This window comes from Rhinolophus hipposideros (assembly GCF_964194185.1).
Source record: "Rhinolophus hipposideros genome assembly, chromosome: 20".
NCBI lineage: Eukaryota > Metazoa > Chordata > Mammalia > Chiroptera > Rhinolophidae > Rhinolophus > Rhinolophus hipposideros.
In genome coordinates, this window is record NC_138066.1 from 41,626,011 (window position 1) to 41,646,337 (window position 20,327).

The 20,327-nt window shown below is 37.8% G+C and overlaps 1 protein-coding gene across 1 annotated transcript in view; it reads right to left on the bottom strand.

Moving 5' to 3' along the window:
• The window catches only part of BPTF (bromodomain PHD finger transcription factor), a 128,082-nt gene that overhangs the window by 85,362 nt on the left and 22,393 nt on the right, over positions 1-20,327 (bottom strand). Inside the window, exon 2 of the mRNA XM_081028037.1 lies at positions 10,684-11,506. Coding sequence (XP_080884163.1) covers positions 10,684-11,506 — 823 coding nt within the window. The remainder of the gene's footprint in view (positions 1-10,683; positions 11,507-20,327) is intronic.

Sequence of the window (20,327 nt, forward strand, 5' to 3'; positions counted from 1 at the left end):
GAGAGAAGGGATATATTAAATATGGATAAATAAAATGGTAACAAAATTGTCAAAAATTTTAAAGAAAGGAAGATTAATAAAGGGTTCCTTTATCTAGCTTTTCTCTTTTAGATCAGCATCTGCTGGCATATGAGGTTAGTAAATTTCTGTTAAAAGCTTTTTACAATTTCTAAGAATCGTTGTTTAAATCAGCTCTAGATTTCACTCTATATAATGGGTATTTCTACTGACTTTTCTGAGTGATGACAATAGTCTTATTCCAATTGACAGTGTTAAAGAAGTCAGAGTCTTCTAATCCAAAAATTAATAAAAAGCTTTCAAAAGGCAATACCAAATCAAAAATCTAATTAAGTGACAATATCAAATCAGCAAATACTTAGTGAGCCCTGACTGAGCTATGAGTTACAGCACTGCCTGATTCTTTATGTTCTAAAGTATCAATCTTTATAAGATTTCCCCTTTTATAAAGATGTTGAATTCTTTAACTGTTTGCTTTTTCCTCTTTATTCAGAAATATCTACAAATTTCAATGGAACAAGAGAAACATTCTACATAAAAATTTTTTGGGGGGGTAGAAAACATAGTTTACAAGCATATGATATCAACATGAAAATGAGATGCTACGGGAACAAATGTAATTTAATGCACATTCTGTCCATTTTTTTCCAAGCAACTCACAAACTATGGAAAGGGTCCCTAACAGTTGACTGACTTAGTCCATGCTGGCATCTGCACAATTACCATCTTAATAGAGAACAGTTACTTATTTATTTTTTTTAAGGAAGGCGCAGCTCACAGTGGCCCATGCGGGGATGGGACAGTGACCTTGGTGTTATTGGCACCACGCACTAACCAACTGAGCTAACCGGCCACCCCAAGAACAGTTACTTTTAATTTTAATCTTAATTTACATCGTGCCAGAGAACTCACTCCTTCACGTGGCAATCTGTTCTAGACTGGAACTGCTCTTTGGGGAAGTTTTTCTTTTTCATGAGATGGTGCAAACCTAACACACCCACCAAACTAGTCCTGGTCCCGGCTGGTGGAGTTATGTGAAATAAACCTAACACCTCCACACACAGTCCTTCAAATCCTTCACAACTTCTGTAATTGTACTCTGTTTTCTTTTCAGGTCAAATATGCTCAAATACTTCAATCATTCCTCATACAACATGTTTTCCAGATTCTTCATTACCCTCCTATTCTTCCCCTAAATGTACAGTTTGTCCATGTCCCTCTAAAAATGTGACAAGCAAAAACTATTTTTTATTCTCCTCTTCAAAGATAATACTTAACACTGATATTTGTTTTTCTTCTTGAAGCTACATGTAAAAGGATGAATTTTTTAAAAGCATAAAGTAGAAAAAAATGAGCAATAACTGCTAATACTTTCAAAGAAAAGTTGTCTGAATACTTATGCACTTGGGCACATTTACAGTTTACTTAATGAAAATTATTTGTTCTAATTGTACAAGTGATGACATCAGCTTTCTCATATAAATATACATGGATTTGTATGTATATTTGGTTTTGGGGTTAGAATGTGGGTTCCACAGAAGCTCTGTGCTTACAATGTCCCATGTGCACACCCAAACTGGCATGGCTTCCCTACAGATACTGATCAGCTCAAGAAGCCCATAGGATGGCAGGAAAGGACAGGTTGGCATGAAAACATTTATCCAAAAATAAACTTTTGAGCAAACATACGTATGTCTACATTTTAAAGTTTGGCTTTTACTTTCGCATGATATATAAGTAAGAGGTTGATGACTAATAGTAAGTTTTGAGTTTTGTTACTAAACAAACCCACAGAACCTAAGAATAAGGAACACCAGTGTACTGGGTTGAATAGTAGGTCCCCCAAAGTCATGTCCACCTGAAACCTTAGCCTGTGACCTTATTTGGAAAGAGGGTCTTTGCAGAGGTAATGAGCTAAGGATCGTGAGATGAAATCATTCTGGATTTAATGTAAGCCGTAAACTCAATGCCTACTGTCCTTATAAGAGAGGACACAGAGAGACACGTCGAGAACGCGATGTAAAGATGGAGGCAGACTCCAGGGACGCGTCTGTGTACAAGCCAAGAAACACCGAGGAGTGCCAGCATCCACGAGAAGCTAGGAGAAGCATGGAACGGTCCCCTGAGCCTCCTGAAAGAACCAATCCTTTGACACTGATTTCGGACTGGTTGTTTTAAATGACTCAGTTTATGGTAATTTGTAATGGCCGCCCTAGGAAACTAATACAGATGTTGGTGCCAGGAAATAGAGTGTTGTCCTAACAAAACACCTGAAAATGTGGAAGTGGCTTTGGAATTGAGTAATGGGGAAAGGCTAGAAGAATGTAAGGTACTTTATGGAAAAGGATTAGACTGCCTTGGGGAGAGAGAGGTAGGTAGAGGTGGGTAGGGAGGTAGGTAGAGGTTATGCTGCCAACAAGCCGAGGCACACTTGGGGCACCAGAAGCTGGACAATGCAAGAAAGGATGTGTTCCTAGAGCCTCTGGAGGGAGCACAGTCCCGCTGACACCTTGATATTAGGCTTCTAGCCTCAAGAACTGTGCGAGAATAAATTTCTGCCACCCACTTTGTGGTATTTTGTTGTAGCAGCCACAGGAAACTAAGGCAGCTAGGGATTCAGCAAGGAAAGACAACAGCTAGGTCAGGCAGCCCAAGGAGGTCAGGAGCACACATTCTGGATCCAGAATGTCTGAGACTGAAGCCGCATTCCATCACTTACTAGTTGTGTGATATGGGATAAATGACTTAACCTCTCCATGCCACAACTTTTCCATCTGAAAAATGGGTGACAGTACTTCTATAAAATGTTGTTGGGAGGGGTTGAGTTAAAATATGTAAAGTACTCAGAACACTACCAGCACCTCGTGGGTGCAACATACAGAGTTGATATTATTTTCCTCATCTTATGAAGTATGTGATCTCTTCCTTAAGACAAATAATTACAAGTAGGATTGGTGTGGGGGAAAAAGTAGAAGTCTTTCAGGGTGTAAGAGGGAGACAGGTTCATAGAAAGAAAGCCCTAGAAAATGGCAATAAATAGGCCAAGACTTGAAGGCTATGTTAGCCAAAAGGTTTTTTGGGTGTTTCAGTTTGCTTTTTATTTATTTTGTTTTTGGGTGGTGGGAAGCAAGAGAATTAAACGTATAAAGTCAGGGACCTGTGAACTTTCTGTTAAGAGCAAATGGGGGGGCCGGCCCGGTGGCGCAGGCAGTTAGAGCTCCATGCTCCTAACTCCGAAGGCTGCCGGTTCGATTCCCACATGGGCCAGTGGGCTCTCAACAACCAAAAAAAAAAAAAAAAAGAGCAAATGGGAATAATTGAGAAGTTTTTCAACTTGGGGGGAAAGGAGACATGATCAGAACTGCTATTTCAAAAATCTTCCAGCTATGGAACAGAAAATAGAATTGGGGAACAGGAGTTATATACAGATCACTCTGGAGGCCACTAACCTAGTCTAATCGCAATGATGTCAGCTTGTATTATGGTAGAGACAGTGAGAATGGAGAAGAAGTGATTCAGTATTTAAGAGGTAATTAAAAGGCATAACAAACAATATAGGACAAAAGATTACTGTCAGGTTTCCAGCTTGAGCAGCGGATAGGATGGTGATCCCATTTACCACCTGTAAGATGGGATCAGCGGATGAAGGGTAGGTAATGGGGGAAGTGGGGAAGTGATGAGTCCCAACTTAGGCATATTGTGTTTGAGGTGCCTGCTGTGTGGACATGTCCAGGAGGCTGCTGGACATACAGAACTGGACATGGGCGGAAGGGTTACAGACATATGAGTGTTGGCAACTAAGCCAGCAAATAAATAGGTAGCTTCCAGTTAGGATGGGGAGAGGCACGTAGAAAGCTGTGTGGGTTAAAAAGTGTGATTTAGTTCACTTGGAAAATGAAAACAATACAGTTTTAAAATGACATATCCAAGGTACTTTTCTTCAGAATGGAGAGTGAGAGGAAAAGGTGCTAATCTAATCTGGCAATTCCTGTTTTACTAAAAGTCCCAATTTCAGAGCAAAAGGTTGACAGGATGAAAGCAATATTTAAGAAAGACTGGCTCTCTTACATATTGGATTAAAATCAATCTCTAAATTGTTTATCCAATATTCTGTCTCCTCAGATGGAGTATAAACTATAAATAACCTTTCTTTTATTATATGCTTCACTAACATACACACAAAAACATATTTTTAAGTGAGTATTAAACAAAACCAATAATGGAAAAACTTAATTTCTACAAACTAACAGCAATACAATTAAAAATTGTTCCCTACCCAAGACTGTTTCAGGCATGTCCCCCAGGAACATGATTCATCCTTTGAAGCTTCTGGGCTTCCAGGAAGAGCATATACCAAATCTCCGCATACCATGAACTGAGCAGTTTACATGGCTTCCATACTTTCACCAGAAGTATACCATATAATCTACCACAAGGGGGCACTTAAACTGAAATTGTTTTAATGTAACTTTATAAAGATGTTAACATCTTTCAGATTTACTCAAATTATTGACAAGGAATACTTAATTATCACTAACAACGATATTTAAAGTTTCACATTTGACTTGACAAAGAAAATAACCAAAATGTCAAAGCATGAAAAATGATATCCTTATTTGTCTGAAATATTCATTAAATTTTGTGTACTTTATTATGCATTTAGAAAAGCAATTTGAGGCACTACGATTAAATATATTAAAGCAAATACATTTAAATAGTTTCACTGCCAAACATATAACTTAAAGAATTTTACTGTTGAATTTAGAAAAGTATATTATTTCATTTCATCAATAAAGTAGCACAAATCCATTAACAGGTGCTTCAAAGATAACTTCCTAAGTTCTCTGACTCAGGTAATTTCAAAGGTTTGCACTTACTTAACCACATTCAAAAGACCTTTGTCTGGGTGTTGTTTTATATACTAATCCTGACTTATCAGGAAACAAAACTTTTTTGAAACACGACTTATTTTACAGTTTCTAAATATGCCTTTGTCTCAAAATTTTAAACATCTCAGAAACACCCAGTCCAGATATAGCAAAAACCATTATACTATCTCCCTGCCTCCCCAGTTATAAGCACTGATATTAACAGTTAAAACACTGCATGTTGCAGACTTCTCAAGATAATGGCTTGGAAACCAACTACTGTATAAAATTAGTTATTGAAAATATTTTTATGAACAGGTTCTGAAAAAAAATTCCAGGTCCCACTTTCTAACAGCCATAGAGTCTTGGGCAAGTCCCAAGACAAGTTATTTAACCTCTGAGCTTTAGTCTCTTCACCTACAAAATGCAGACAAAAATAGTACCTATATTACTGGGTTCTTGCGAGGATTAATGAAAGAACATATATAAAACATAGGTACTAAACTTATGGACCTTAGTCTTATGAATTTGACCTCAAAGGCAAGGGAAGTAAAAGCAAAAATAAATGAATGGGACTGTATCAAACTAAAAAGCTTCTGCACAGCAAAAGAAACCATCAACAGGGCAGCCAGTTGGCTCAGTTGGTTAGAGCGTGGTGCTAATAACACCAAGGTTGCCAGTTCGATCCACACATGGGCCACTGTGAGCTGGGCCACTGTGAGCTGCAAAAATGAAGGAAGGAAGGAAGGAAGGAAGGAAGGAAGGAAGGAAGGAAGGAAGGAAGGAAGGAAGGAAGGAAGGAAGGAAGGAAGGAAGGAAGGAAGGAAGGAAGGAAGGAAGGAAGGAAGGAAGGAAGGAAGGAAGGAAGGAAGGAAGGAAGGAGGGGAGGGAGGAAGGGAAGAAGGAAGGGGAAACCATCAACAAAACAAACCAACCAAATGGGAGAAGATATTTGCAAACAACACCTCCGATAAGGAGCTAATATCCAAAATATATGAAGAACTCATACAACTCAACAACAAAAAAAACCAACAACCCAATTAAAAAATAGGCAGAACCTGAACTTACAATTCTCCCAAGAAGATATATAAACGGCCAACAGATATATGAAAAAATGCAAATCAAAACCAGCTTCACTAGCTAATAGGGAAATGCAAATCAAAACCAGTGAAATACCACCTCACACCTGTTAGAATGGTTGTTAACAAGACAAGTAGTAACAAGTGTTGGAGAGGTTGTGGGGAAAAGGAACCCTCATACACTGCTGGTGGGAATGCAGACTGGTGCAGCCGCTATGGAAGGCAGTATGGATGTTCCTCAAAAAATTACGAATAGAATTGCCACATGACCCAGCAATCCCTCCTCTGGGTATCTACCCAAAAAATCTGAACATATTTATCCGTAAAGACATATACACCCCTATATTCACTGCAACTTTATTTACGGTGGCCAAGACATGGAAACAACCAAAGTGTCCTTCAACAGATGATTGGATCAAGAAGATGTGGTACATATACACAATGGAATACTATTTTGCCATAAGAAAAGATGAAACAGTGCCACTTGCGACAACATGGATAGACCTTGGTATTATCATGCTAAATGAAAGAAGCCAGACAGAAAAAGTCGAGAACTATATGACTTCACTCACTTGTGGGATATAAAACTGAAAGCAACAGACGAACAAGATAAACGAAAATTCATAAACACAGACAATTTAGTAGTTACCAGAGGAAAAAGGGGGGGAAGGAGGAGGTAGAAAAGGGAGTCAACTATATGGTGATGGAAGGAGATCTGACTTCAGGTGGTGAGTACACAAAGCAATATACAGATGATGTATTATATAATTGTACATTTGAAACCTATATAATTTTATTAAGCAATATCACCCCAATAAATTTAATTTAAAAAAATAGTTTTTAACACTTGTGAGACACATATTAAGTGCCCAATAAATGTTGCTGTTGGCTAGTTATACTAACCCATCACCAACTAGTTCCACCTTGGTCTAAAACTCTAAAACCAAGGCCTTCACCATTGATTATTGTGTAATGAATCTTACAGATGCCAAGGCCTATCTATATGTGGATAAATCACCTTTACCTCTCTCCAGCCAGAAAGGGTAGCACAGGAAGTGAGATGCAGTGAGAATGAACACCCCAAAGGAAAGGCAGGAGAGGGAAGGGAAGCATAGGAATGGGAGCATAACAGCATGGAATAAATTTCATTTACTTCCTAATTTGTTCACAGCAATCCTGATTACTCTGAGCCCATTTGGGAGGAGATCTGAGACTCAGTGCACGTGGTGTGGTAACTGCTGACTGTCTATAGCAATTACAAGCAAAAGGTTCCCTGACAGGCAGTGTCAACGACTTTTCACTTAAAATGAAATACAACATTAAACTTCAAACCAAAATGTGGTTATAGTTACACCTCACCATTTGTAACGACTCTGCCAACAAGTTTCCATGCTACCGCCTCCATAGCAAGATGTCAAAAGGAAAAAAAAAAAAAGCACAGTATGACCAGATATTTGTGAGGTGAGGGGCAAGGAAAGAAATTAACACAAAAATTTTTTAAATACTCATAACTGATCCCAATCAACTGTATATAAAACTTTATATGCTGTTTCTCATACCAGTTTCTGGATTTAGATGATAGTCTGAATCCACACATCTAATTCTGCTCCCTCTTGAAACCCTCTTAAAATTGCTAAAGAAATACGCGGTGTGATCAAAAAATAATGTGAATGTTTAAATTTAAAAAAAAAATTTATTACAGTAAAAGATACCTTGCCATGAATCCCCGTCAAAATATTCCCCCTTGCTTCAAACATACTTATCTCATAGTTCTTGCCACTTTCTGAAGCAATTCTGGAAGTCCTCTTTCGTGAATATCTTTAGTTACACTGTCGTGGCTGCCTTGATGTCCTGAATCAATTTACCTTTCATGGTCATTTTGCCTTTGGGGAAGAGCTAGGAGTTGCATAGAGCCAGAAATGGTGAATGAGGTGGATGAGGACACACCGTAATGTTTTTATTTGACAGAAATTGCCCTACACCAGAAGTGATATTTGACACGGAGCATTGTCCTGATTGAGGATGACACCATTTGCCCATTTCATGTTAATGCATTATTCGTGATCCATGATTTATAGCACACTTTAAAACACACCTTCTCTGAACCGTAGCTCACACCCACCGAACAAGTTGAAACTTGTCACACACTGTAACTAAGGTTCAACGTGCCACTTCCCATACTGAAGATCCCTGCCTTTCCATTGCATAGCACTCAGCAGCAACATTCACTGTAGTTTTTTAATCACATCTCGTAATTCTAAAGATATAAACTCACAAAGAGAAAATTGGACAGACAACAAAAAATTTTTGGAAGCAGAAAAGCAGATGGATAAGTGGTAACTAACTGCCTACACAGAGCCAAGAAAGCCCAATCCCAAACCAAAAGGGTGAAGCTGAGAACTGACAATCACACTCCTCAAAAGGCACTGAAAATGAGAGCAACACATACAGCAGAGAACTGTTTGTAAAAGCTGTGTAAGGACCATATCCCAAGACCACCTATCCTCTTCAAGCCATTAAAGGTTTAATCTTGAGTAGAGATAAAACTGAGGTTCTCTTGGCCAGGGTATACAAGACTCAGGTGTGAACAAAGGTACTATTTGTTGGTTTTCTGTAAAAGCAAGGCACTGAGTGGCTATACATACAGTACATGCTGTGTGAATGTTAAGTGCAGCCCTCTTCCACCATTCAGCCAGCCAGACTCTTATGCTCCTAGTAGGACACCAGAAAAGACCTCTCTAGGCCATCTGACCAGTTTAAGAAGGACTAAAGATAGTGACACCAGGGATTCCCAACAGATTAGGAAAACCCAACAGTTAAACTCAAAATTCGTAAGGACTACCCACTTGCTCAGAGCTTCCAATCTCCTGCATAATCCCACAATGTTAACCAGAAGCAGAAAATTAAGGATTAATGGACATCTGAGGGAGAAAGAGACAGACCAAAACAAACATTAGGAAGAAGCAATTTAAAAGAAACAGACTATGCATAGATAGAAAAAACACAAAAAGCCATCAGTAGTGTCCTTAGAAAAAAATTATATCCAATGAAACAAAAACAAGATTTTATTTTATTATTTTTAAAAAGAAGGAAGATTCTAAGAACAAAAGAGCTCTCAGAAAATTTTTCTAAAAATGATAGCGGAAAAGAAAAACTAAATAGTGAGGCTGGAAGATCAAGATAAGGAAATCTTCTAGAAAAATAGCAACACACTCACACATACAAAGAGGAAAACTGACAAAGAGGAAAACTGGAGAGAAAAGATAAGAAAATCAGAAGACCAAAATAGGAAGTCCAACATTCAATAAAATAATAGTTCAAGATAAATATAACAGGGAAAAGGAGAGGAAGAAGTCCTCAAGAGAAGTTCTCAGAAGCAAAGGACTCAACTACCAGATTGAAAGTGCTTACCAAATATCCAGTGGATTAAAACAGACCGACACACTATCACTCTAAAACTGCAGAACGTTGGGGGCAAAGAGAAGATTCTATAAGCTTCCATATACCGGGGGTGGCAAAAAAAAACGGATACAAGTGGACACGTTGGTCCACGTCGCTCAAGCAGCTATTCACCATAATCAGAAGTGTCTGGACACTGATGGTAACCACTTTGAGCACCTCTTGTAATTGCAGAAGTCAAACGTGACTTGTATTCATCATTTGTTATCGGTATACACTGAATATTACAATTTTAATACTGTTTCCTTTCTTAAAATGTGTACCAATTTTTTGGCACCCTCTGTATGTAAGTCCAAACCAGTCATATACAAAGAATCAATAAATAGATTCAAATTTCTCAATAGCAGCTGCAAGAAGACAACTGCCCAAAATTCTGAAGATGTCTGCTTACTCAGTACCATCTTTATAAACCAAGGGTGAGCCTGGCTATGGTACCTGGCTTGGCTTGACCACGTACAGATGAAGTTCCTGCTCTCGCTCTCCTCCATGTCCTGCTCTAACATTCCTTTCATCCCACCACAGATTTTCCGATTTGACCTAATTCTCAGCTAGAAGACGACTTTGAAAACATTAGAAGCTAGCTGGAAACACAAAGTAGCCCACTGCCTCTGATCCAATTTTCATAGGTTGTCCAAAACCAAGTCCACACCACAACACTGCCCAACACTCTGACGGAGGTAAACCCTGTACTTTCCCAAAACGCCTCCCAACCTTCCCACTGACCTGCCTGGAAGAGCCTCTTGAAAACTCACAGGAAAGCAGAAGCCAGACTATGACTATGCGTCTGCTGGGCTTATCTTCTCCTGGGAGACTGCAACCAATACTGGGAGAACTGATCTCTCCTTAGATAGCCGGTTTGTTCTTTCCGCTCCATTTTACATACAGATTTAGTAAAACTAAAAAGAGAAGCAAGAAAATCCTAACACCAAAGTGAGGGAGGCGATTACCTCAGGACAGACTGCAGGCAGTATAAGCCGGGAAGGACCATGGTGGCATTCTGCCTACTGACATTCTATTTCCTAGTCTAGATACTGAATGCAATGCTGTCTATTTTGCTTTTTTCATACACTCTTCTTTCTTTACAATTTTAAAAACTGTTTTAATGTACATATTCCTTCAAGTTAGAAATTATTTAACTCTACAACTCATGAAGTCACAAAGGTTTAGCGCGCATCAGCAGCGTAACTCTGCTACCTCAATCATGAAGCAAACTGGCTTCATTTTAAATACATACAAAAATTAAGACCAGATTTACTTACATTATGAGTCTTCGGTTTAAGAACCAGTATTTCCTCCGACTTCTGTCATATCCAATAGGTTCATGTCGAATATATGGTTTGTTTTTTTGGATTTCAGCAACACAGTCAGTCACACCAGGCACCTTATGTGCCACACAGACTTCACACTGCCATTCATCCTCTGGCACCTCCTCGAGAGGTGGTTTCACACATTCCAAATGGTATACTGCTGAACACGTCTCACAGCAAAGCAAATCCCCAAGTTTGTGACAAACCCTACAATGGTCATCATACTGGATCACCCCTTCAGACATCAACTCCTCACGAGCAATATTTGTGGTGAGAAACTGATCGACTAAGAACTGCAGAACTTTGATTTTGTTCTCCACTGGTCCATAAGGATAATCATCTGCTTCTTGGTAAGGAAGAACGTGATGGTATTCCTTATCACTCTCACAGTACACCCGCAGCACCTCCGGCCACGTCATTCCATCAATGAAATACAGCGTGGAATTAACGCTATCTTTCAGATCAGCAGGTCCAAAGGTAGTATTGGAAGTGTCTTCTTCACGCAACACTGCTTTCAAAAGCACAACGTGCATCTCCGCCATAAGTGTACACTGCTCTTGACTCACCAAGGCTGCACAAAAGTCCTCAAAGCGAAAAGGAGATAACCTTAAAACAGTGCCAAAGTTCCGCAGTACCTCATAAATGGCAATAACATTCATTATATGCTCATTAGGCACCATTAAATCCTCAGAGGACTTGGGAAATTCAAGGGGTGGGATGTCTTTTTCTTCCAATATTGGAGAACGAGGCCGATGAACTCTTGGTTTTCGCCTACCTGTAAATAAAAAAATGGTATAATTACAAATCAATATATTATTTCTACAAGTGAAGGGTTTTCCAGCTTTCCCTATTTGGATACATGCCTCAAAAAATAAAAAAGCACACCTCTATTTTTCTAATAACTGTCAAGTTAAAATAATACCAAGAAGCAATGATTTAGCTTTATCTTTCAAGTCTATAGAAAAATCTGAATTCAAAGTTTTCCCATTACATTCCAAACTAGAAGTAAACAAAAATTTTAATTATAATCAGCTCTCAATTACCTAGAGAGGTTAACTGGCTTACGGGTAACCATGATTTAAAAAAAAAAAAAAGCAGCACATCTGTGAAAGATCTGACAAGAATGTAAATGAGAAAAAACATCTCCATGTAAGATAACAGGCACAAAAGATCTCACACTGAGTAAGAAATGCCTCTCAACAACCCCACAAAAAGCCGTCTGGTGTAGCACCCCTTTTCTTCTGCCAGAAGTGCTTCCTAAGAGCCAAATGGGGAGTTGCACCGTGAAGCACAAAATTAGGGGTGAAACAGAATGGAAGAAGTGAGGAGGAGGAAGGAAGAGAGAAGTAGAGTTCTAATACTGGGAGAAGAAAGGGGGGTTGAAGACCTCACCTAAGAAGCAGACAACAGTCTACATTTTTTAGCAGTCAATTAAGCAACTTTGGACACCTGTTCCCCAATTTATGAGATGTGATGTCCAGATATATATGTGTGTGTGTGTTTGTGTATACAAGTTTTTCCTAACGTTTACAGTATATGAAATGTATTTTTAAATATCAGAAATTTTAATGAGATCAATTAACATTAAATTAATTTTTGTGCATGAAGTTTTATTACTCATGATTTTGAGTTGCTGGTACCATCTTAACTGTCTCCTCTCTCCCCCTCACTGCTGTACCTTCTCCCTGCCCTCCAACTTACTCTCGTTACTCTCATGGGCAAATTAAAAGGGTACATAGTACCAGGAGAAGAAAGCATGCTAAAGAATATATAAAAGGTGAAGATCTTTTCATTTATACAATGCACCTCAACTACTTGTTCACTGGAAAGTAGATTTCGCAAATAAGCATATACCTATTACTTTTTGTACAAAAAAGTCCAAGGGATCACTCTGCCAGACACTGTTAGTGAGCCTACATAGTGAAAAGAAGCCTCCTCCATTTCAGTAAACTTCACAGAAGTGACACCATCTACACAAGTGCAGTTTTCACACATTCAATTAAATCACCAAATCACCAAATTACCATACTAGAAAGGCTCATGATGGGTAATCCAGTCCATTTCACTGTTTTCTGGAAATTACGGGACTCTTTTGCATAAGTATAAATGAAGTAAATCAGAAAAGAGGTATAAGAGAAGACTAAAGGAAAACCGTCAAAGAGAGCAGAAGAAACATAAGTCAGCCAATGAGACAAAACTGCTTATAGAAACAGTCCCTATGTTCCTCTCAGCTGTTTATGCAAAACATTGTCAAAGAGAATCCAAATAAAGGATCACAGAAGGAAAGGCAGGAGAAAAGCAGTTCCAGGATCAGAATGTAGAGGTCCTGGGATGGCCGGTTAGCTCAGTGGGTTAGAGAATGGCGCTAATAACACCAAGGTTGCCAGTTCAATCACCGCATGGGCCACTGTGAGCTGCTCCCATCTTAAAAAAAAAAAAAAAAAAAAAAAAGGAGAGAGAGACAGAGAGTGAAAGAGAATACAGAGGTCCTCAAATGTAAGGTTTAGGAGTTTGTACAGTACTTTATTCTGGAAGTAATAAGGGTTGGCACAGATTTTCTCAGCAGGGCAAGGACATGAGTAGAATGTTCTAGAATGACTAGGACCAGGGGAACAGATCAGAGGCAGGGCATCTTCTACAATTACCCAGAAGATAAGTATCTGGATTCAGAGTATGTCTGTGAGAACAGAAAAGAGAGAGAGAGAGAGAGAGAGAGAGAGAGAGAGAGAGAGAGAGAGAGAGACAGAAAGTAAACTTATGAAGAAATCAACTGTTATGAAATATACCACAACCACCACCTTGAGATTTAACTATACCTTTTCCTTCAAAAGATTATTATAACCACGCCCACCTCCCTGACCCCCCGCCACGATACTTCTGAATTCTTGCAGCCTTCTTTGAAGCATATGTTACCTTATAAGTTATGTTTTCATAATATCCACTGCATTTCCCCAGCTAAACACCCAACTCTTATGCCAAAGAAAATTTGGCGTATTTCTCTTATCGAAAGCCTTCGCCCAGCATCATGCCCTTTAGACAATTTCCCTTTCCTCTTACCATGTGAGTATTCCATCTCCTGATCACTTGAGTAGAGGCATGACCCAGGGCGGACCAGCGAGTCTGCCTGGGACTTTCTATTAGGCACTGACTGAGAGAAGTACTCTGAAGCACTTTCTTTCCATGAAGGTGGCCAGAAGCTATTTATTGATGACTAACCCACAGTTACCTTTCTCATGAAAAAGGGAACGAGGATGACAGAAGCAGAAGTGAGAGGTGAGTACTGATAACTCTTGAGTCCTGGTGGAACCTGTCCTTTGAATTTTCCAGTCACATAAACCAAAACCATTTCCCTTTTGCTTAAGTGAACATGTCAGTTTTCTGCCCCTTGCAAATAAGAGTACTGATTAAAACAGTATCTGACACTGCATAGAGCAGACTTTTAATAACTAGAAACACAGTAAATTACTATTTAAAGACTATCAATGAGAACAGTTAATGTTTAAAAATAGAAATCTACAGAGGGTGCCAAAAAAACATATACACATTTTAAGAAAAGGAAAAGACTGTATTAAAATTACACTGATGGTAATCACTCTGAGCACCTATTGTAATTGCAGAAGTCAAACGTGACATGTATTCATCTTTTGTTATCGGTATATATTATAACAACTTTAATAGTTTTTTCCTTTCTTAAAATGTGTATACATTTTTTTGGCACCCTCTGTATTTGTAAGGGAGTAGCACGAATATTGTCTAACTTTATTTAATGTTTAATTTTAAACAATCAACTTTCATACATTCTGAAAGATTTGGGGGTAACCATTGTATTCTGACTTTTTAACATTTCATTCAGCTTTATATCTGTTAGTTTCCTCTTGGTTTCAGAGGTAAAAAGAAGAAAAGTAAAAATTCTGTATTTTATATTATCTAGCTGGAAACCATAAAATAGCTTCTATTCAAACTATTACTATGTACATACTGAACAATGTGAGTACGTTTGAAAGTTAACAAAAATACTGGTCAGTTCATTCTGAAGCATTACTGGGAGAGTATAAATTGGTTCGGTTTTTTAGAAAGCAATTGGCAAAAATCCATCTGAATATCACTTTGATACAGCAATTCTACCTTCTGAAATGTATCCTACAGATATATCCACACATGAATTTAAGTACAAAAATACTTAATGCAACAGTTTACAAAAGCTTTAGTTTTGTGTGTTGTATTTTTCTTTTGAACCTAAATATACGTCAATACTTAACAATGGAATCCAATCCAGCAGTTGAAAAAAAACGAAGTAAAATTCATATGTGCTAAATTAAAAATCTTTAAGATACATTACTAAGTGGAGGGGAAAGACAGCTACAGAACAATGATTAGAGTATCATTTGAGAGAAAAATCAGAAACAAAAGAAAAAGGAGCAATGATAAAGTATGTATATGTCTAAAAGGTCATATAAACCTTTTAAAGTGGTTGCTTCTGGGGAGGAGAACTGGGGAACAGGAAAAGAAGACTAATTTTTTAATATCACATGCATATATCTTATTATGATATTTTAAAATAAAAATATGGGTCAGGTGTCTATCAAACATTAAAAGGTTAATATTCAAGTCAATAAAATGATGCTGGTACTAACGGCTACTGATGGTCTTGTATGAAATACAAATATAAGATCATTACGCCAAATTCAAAGATTCAAGCGTCCAGAACTGAGCAGATTATAGTGTATAGAGAGAAAACTCAAAATTAAACCACTTAAGCCTCAACTGTCAATCATTAGTGTTTAAGTAAGTCAAGTTATTTCAACCATTCATGGAAATATATTTAATATGCCATTGAGGATTACGCTCATTACCAGTTTCAACACTTACCTAATATCTAGCAGATAAATTAATTTTTCTGTATTTAAAAAAAGGATTAAAGTTCATCTCACTAGTTATCGGGAAAAAGCAAAGTAAAAACCACAATGAGATACTGTTGCACACTCATTGATGGACAAAAATTTAAAAGTCCAACAAAACAAAGTTTTGGGAAGAATGGAAAATAACAGATACACCAGTATACCACCAGTGGAACTATGAACTGGTACCACCACTTTGTAGAGCAATTCAGTGACAGGGTAAGGCTGTATATGGAATCCTGAGACAGTGTGCAAACTTTTAATCCATGACCCAAAGTAAGAGGTACATTTTACATCTCAATCCAGTACACATACATCCAAAAATAAAGTTCTACAGAAACACTACTTTTACTATGTGCCTTACTATATTAATATCTTATTTCCTATCCTATTCTAATACCTTCTATTCTCTTTCTGCTTTTAAAACATGCAGCCCACAATTTGAAAAACATTTCTCTAAAGAGGCTTTCCTTATGCATATGCAGAACATTCAATATTGTTCAGAAAAGCAGTCAATCAAGCTGGAAACAACCAAAATGTGCATCAACAGGGGAATGGTTAAATTGTGGAACATTCATTCATTTGATAGAACTCTAAAAAGCAATCTTGAGTAATCCAGGACTAGATATGTCAGCGTGGATCAATCCTAAAAATAAAAACACCAGGAAATAAACAAAAAAATTGCTAAACAAGGATAAACAATTGGAAACCATGCAAAAGAGTTTATTGCTATGTGTGTGTGTGTGTGTGTGTGTGAGAGAGAGAGAGAGAGAGAGAGAGAGAGAGAGAGAGAGAGAGAGAGAGAGAGAGAGAGAGAGAGAACTGGTAGTTAACATCACCACTTAAGGGCAGGGAGTTGTGTCTATGTTGCCGATTGCTATGAAGAGTGGCTGGCACACAGTAAGGTACATTTGTTGAAAGAAATAATTGTTTTGAAGTGCTAGCCCATGCAATTACACAAGAAAATGATGTCTTTACATTATTTGTAGATGTTACAAATGTGTTGTCCTCAAACTCTGTACATCAGAATCACCTTGAGGGCTGATTCTTAATAAATTCATTAGATCGAGGGCTGATTCATTAAGTCTAATAAAAATTGCTTCTGATTCATTAGGTCTTGCGTTCTAACAAGGTGATACTAATTGTGCTGGTCTGAAGCCCACACTTTGAGAACCACTGCCCTAGAAATTAGAAAAGTTACTCCTCTGAAATCTAGATGAGTAAAAATTAATTCACATCAGAAGAAATTCACTAATTTCAGAAGTTACCTTCAAGCCTTACTACTCAAAATGTGATTGGTATTACCTACAATGCTTGAGAGAAATTCAGAATCTCAGGCCTCACCCCAAGCCTACTAAATTAGGATTTGCAGTTTATCAAATTTTTCAGGTGATTCACATACTCATTAAAGTTCAAGAAGCTGCGTTAAAACAGTCCATCCTAAAACTGGAGGTGCAGCAAAATCACATGGTAAGCTGTTAAAAGTAGTGTCAAAATGCAACCCAAATTTACAAAACCCATAGTGAAGCTCAGTACTGTTATTTTTTTTTTCTTTCTCCCCAGATAATTCTAATATGCAGCCAAGTTTGAAAACTACTGCTTTACAGAAATTGGATATTCCCCCAACCAAGCAGAGACTTTTGTGGAAACTCAAGCAACAAAACTAAGAGGTTGCCTCAGGAGGCATAATTAGAATAGAACTGATGTGAAAGGAAGCTGAAACTTAATCAGAGACATTAATAAGCCTACAAAAAAAGAAAATGCTAAGGATGGAAATTGGTCTGCCTGAATTCTGGGGGAAAATAAAGAGAACCAAAGAACAAGAATTTGTCAATGAATTTCTAGCATAATCTAGGTTAAGGGAGAGAATTTCTTGACTGAGTAACAAAGATACTGGCCAATCTGACAGGTTATTACCTTAACAGAAGAATTACGTTACTATGTACAGATACTTTATTTAAATGACCTGGCAGTTGTTGAGGCAAAACTTTCCATCTTTTGTATTCCATAATAGAAATAAGTCTACTTAATAAGGCCTACAGGGATACTCTCTCTGAACTCTTTGGAAGAACTAGTCAATACTCACCAAGTGTTAACCAATCCCTGAGGTCCTTTTCTACATGCCTGAGTTTTTAAAATATGCACTGTGAGCATGATCTGTATTTGTTTTAAAAAAAAAAAAAACTTCTCTACATTTTAAACAGATATTGCCTTCATTTGCTGAAGTCGCAAGAAATCCTAGACCTTTTCCAAGGCCATGATCAAATGTCACCTCTTCTGTCTCTCCTGCGCCTCCTGGCACTGTGCTTCTCTGACACTTCGTACAGCTCTCCATTAGTGTGTGAGCACATTTATATTACAGGCAATTACTCGTGTACCCCCAGCTCATTTGTTAACTTCTTTAGAGCACAGACCACGTGTTAGTTATTATAGTAACCGAAAGGTATTTGTGCAACTGATGACACCCAACAGCAGAAACTACCTGCAGAGGGTGGAGGTCCAGGGTTGAGTTCATGCCAAGAGTAAAACCCAGATGCCACTGTAGATTTTTCATTTTGGCCTTTACATTTTTATTGTACTAATTCTAAAAAGAGTATTTACAGAGTGTTTTCAGATTTTTAGACCCCAGAACTCTATACACAGCGTGTGCTTCTAAAGGGGAAAATGTAATATTGTCCACCTATTTCCAAATGGTATATGAGAAAGATACCAAAAATCAGTATTGGTATGGGGAGTAAGGGAAAGATCACTTCCAACAAAAGCTAATACAGCAGAGCTGATAAAATCAAATTCTTTAATCTACTGTTATACATACATAAACCATGATGGCATAAAAAATTAAATAATCTGTGATAACTTTACTAGTCATATTTTAAAAGTTATGAAACTGATTTGTCAAAAGTAGCAAGAATTCCCCCTTTGGTCTGGAATAGTGTCCCAATCTTGTTTTTTTTTGTCTTTGTTTTTTGTTTTTTTTTTAATTGGGGAATGGTGTGTACTTCCAGGACTTTTTTCCAAGTCAAGTTGTTGTCCTTTCAGTCTTAGTTGTGGAGGGCGCAACTCAGCTCCAGGTCCAGTTGCCACTGCTAGTTGCAGAGGGCGCAGCCCACCATACCTTGCGGAAGTTGAACCGGCAACCTTGTGGTTGAGAGCCCACTGGCCCATGTGGGAATCGAACTGGCAGCCTTCGTAGTTAGGAGCATGGAGCTCTAACTGCCTGAGCCACCAGGCCAGCCCCCAATCTAGTTTTAAGGTTATTACTCATAAGGTTGTGTTCTTCCATTGAGTACATTCCATTTGTCTCCATTCTTTAACCTCTTGTGGCAGTAATACTATGAAAAACAGGAGCAAGCTTTCACAGAATATTTCCTATATGCTGGGACTTATGCTAAGCACATTAAAGGGCACTATCTCATTTTATCCTCAGATCAACTCTATGAAGTAGGTAGGTACTATCATTACCTCCTTTTAAAGATGCACATAGAAAAGCTAAATGACTTGTCCAAGGTAACACAGCCAGTGTCACTAAAATACAACTAAAGCACAATTCCACCTGTCTCCTAAGCTTGTGCTTTTTACTATATTAGACTTCCTCCCCAATTGTTAAAAACCACCTGAGTCAACTCTCAGTGAAAGGGCATTTGGAAAATAAGAAGTGCCCTTCGCGTGGGTGGGAGAAACAGCAGATGGAGCTCAATGACATGGTTAGAAACTGTGAGCCCTCAAAGCAAAATTTTCACAAGAGCCAGCATTCTCAAGTGTTTAATGGTCACACATAGCTAGTGGCTACCATATTGGGCAGTACATATTTGAAACATTTTCACCATCACAAAAAAGGGCTGTCTATTGGGACAGGCCTGGTCTAGAAATATGTCTATAGAGTACTGTACAACCACTCAAGTTCAAATAACGACACTGGGTTACCAACACAGGGCTAAAATACATTCAGTACTCTTTCTCTTTCCAACAGTTGCAAACTACTAACTACATTCTCTGTGTATTTCCAACAAAATAAGAATTCCATCAAAATTGAAATAAAATGTAAACATCAAATAAAGAAATCCGTGCATGTGTATACGTGTGTGCGTGTGTGTAGATGTATGCATTAATAGAGCATGTGGTGTGGTGCTCTAAAAAAGCACTTCCCCCCCAAACTGGAAATAACATGTTCTTCAGTAGGAAATGGATAAATATGGAATACCATACAGCATTTAAAAACAAATGAACTAGGTCTATCAATATAAATAACTTTTAAAAGGTGAAAAAAGCAAGTTAAGCAAACATTTATGTAAAATTTTAAAACACTAAAGTATAAAAACATGGATGAGAATAATACACAACAACTTCAGGAGAATGGATACCTCTGGAATGGCAAGGAAGGAAAAAGGGAAGGGGAAGTTAACTAAATCTGTAATGTTTTTGTTTTATCTTAAAAGAGAGCTGGAATAAATATGGAAAAAATGTCAATATTTATTAAATCAGCCTAACGGGTAAGTGTATCATACTCTTTTTCAAGCTTTTCTGAATGTATGAAATATTTTCTAATTATTTTAAGGGAAAAGTTTCTTATATTTGAAAAGTTAACTTACACAATATTACCACCAAATTCAATGGTTCATCATCAACCATTACTGAATATGTTACTTTCCATATTCGAGACAAATTTTCACAACAGGAAAACAAGGAAAAGGGGGAATC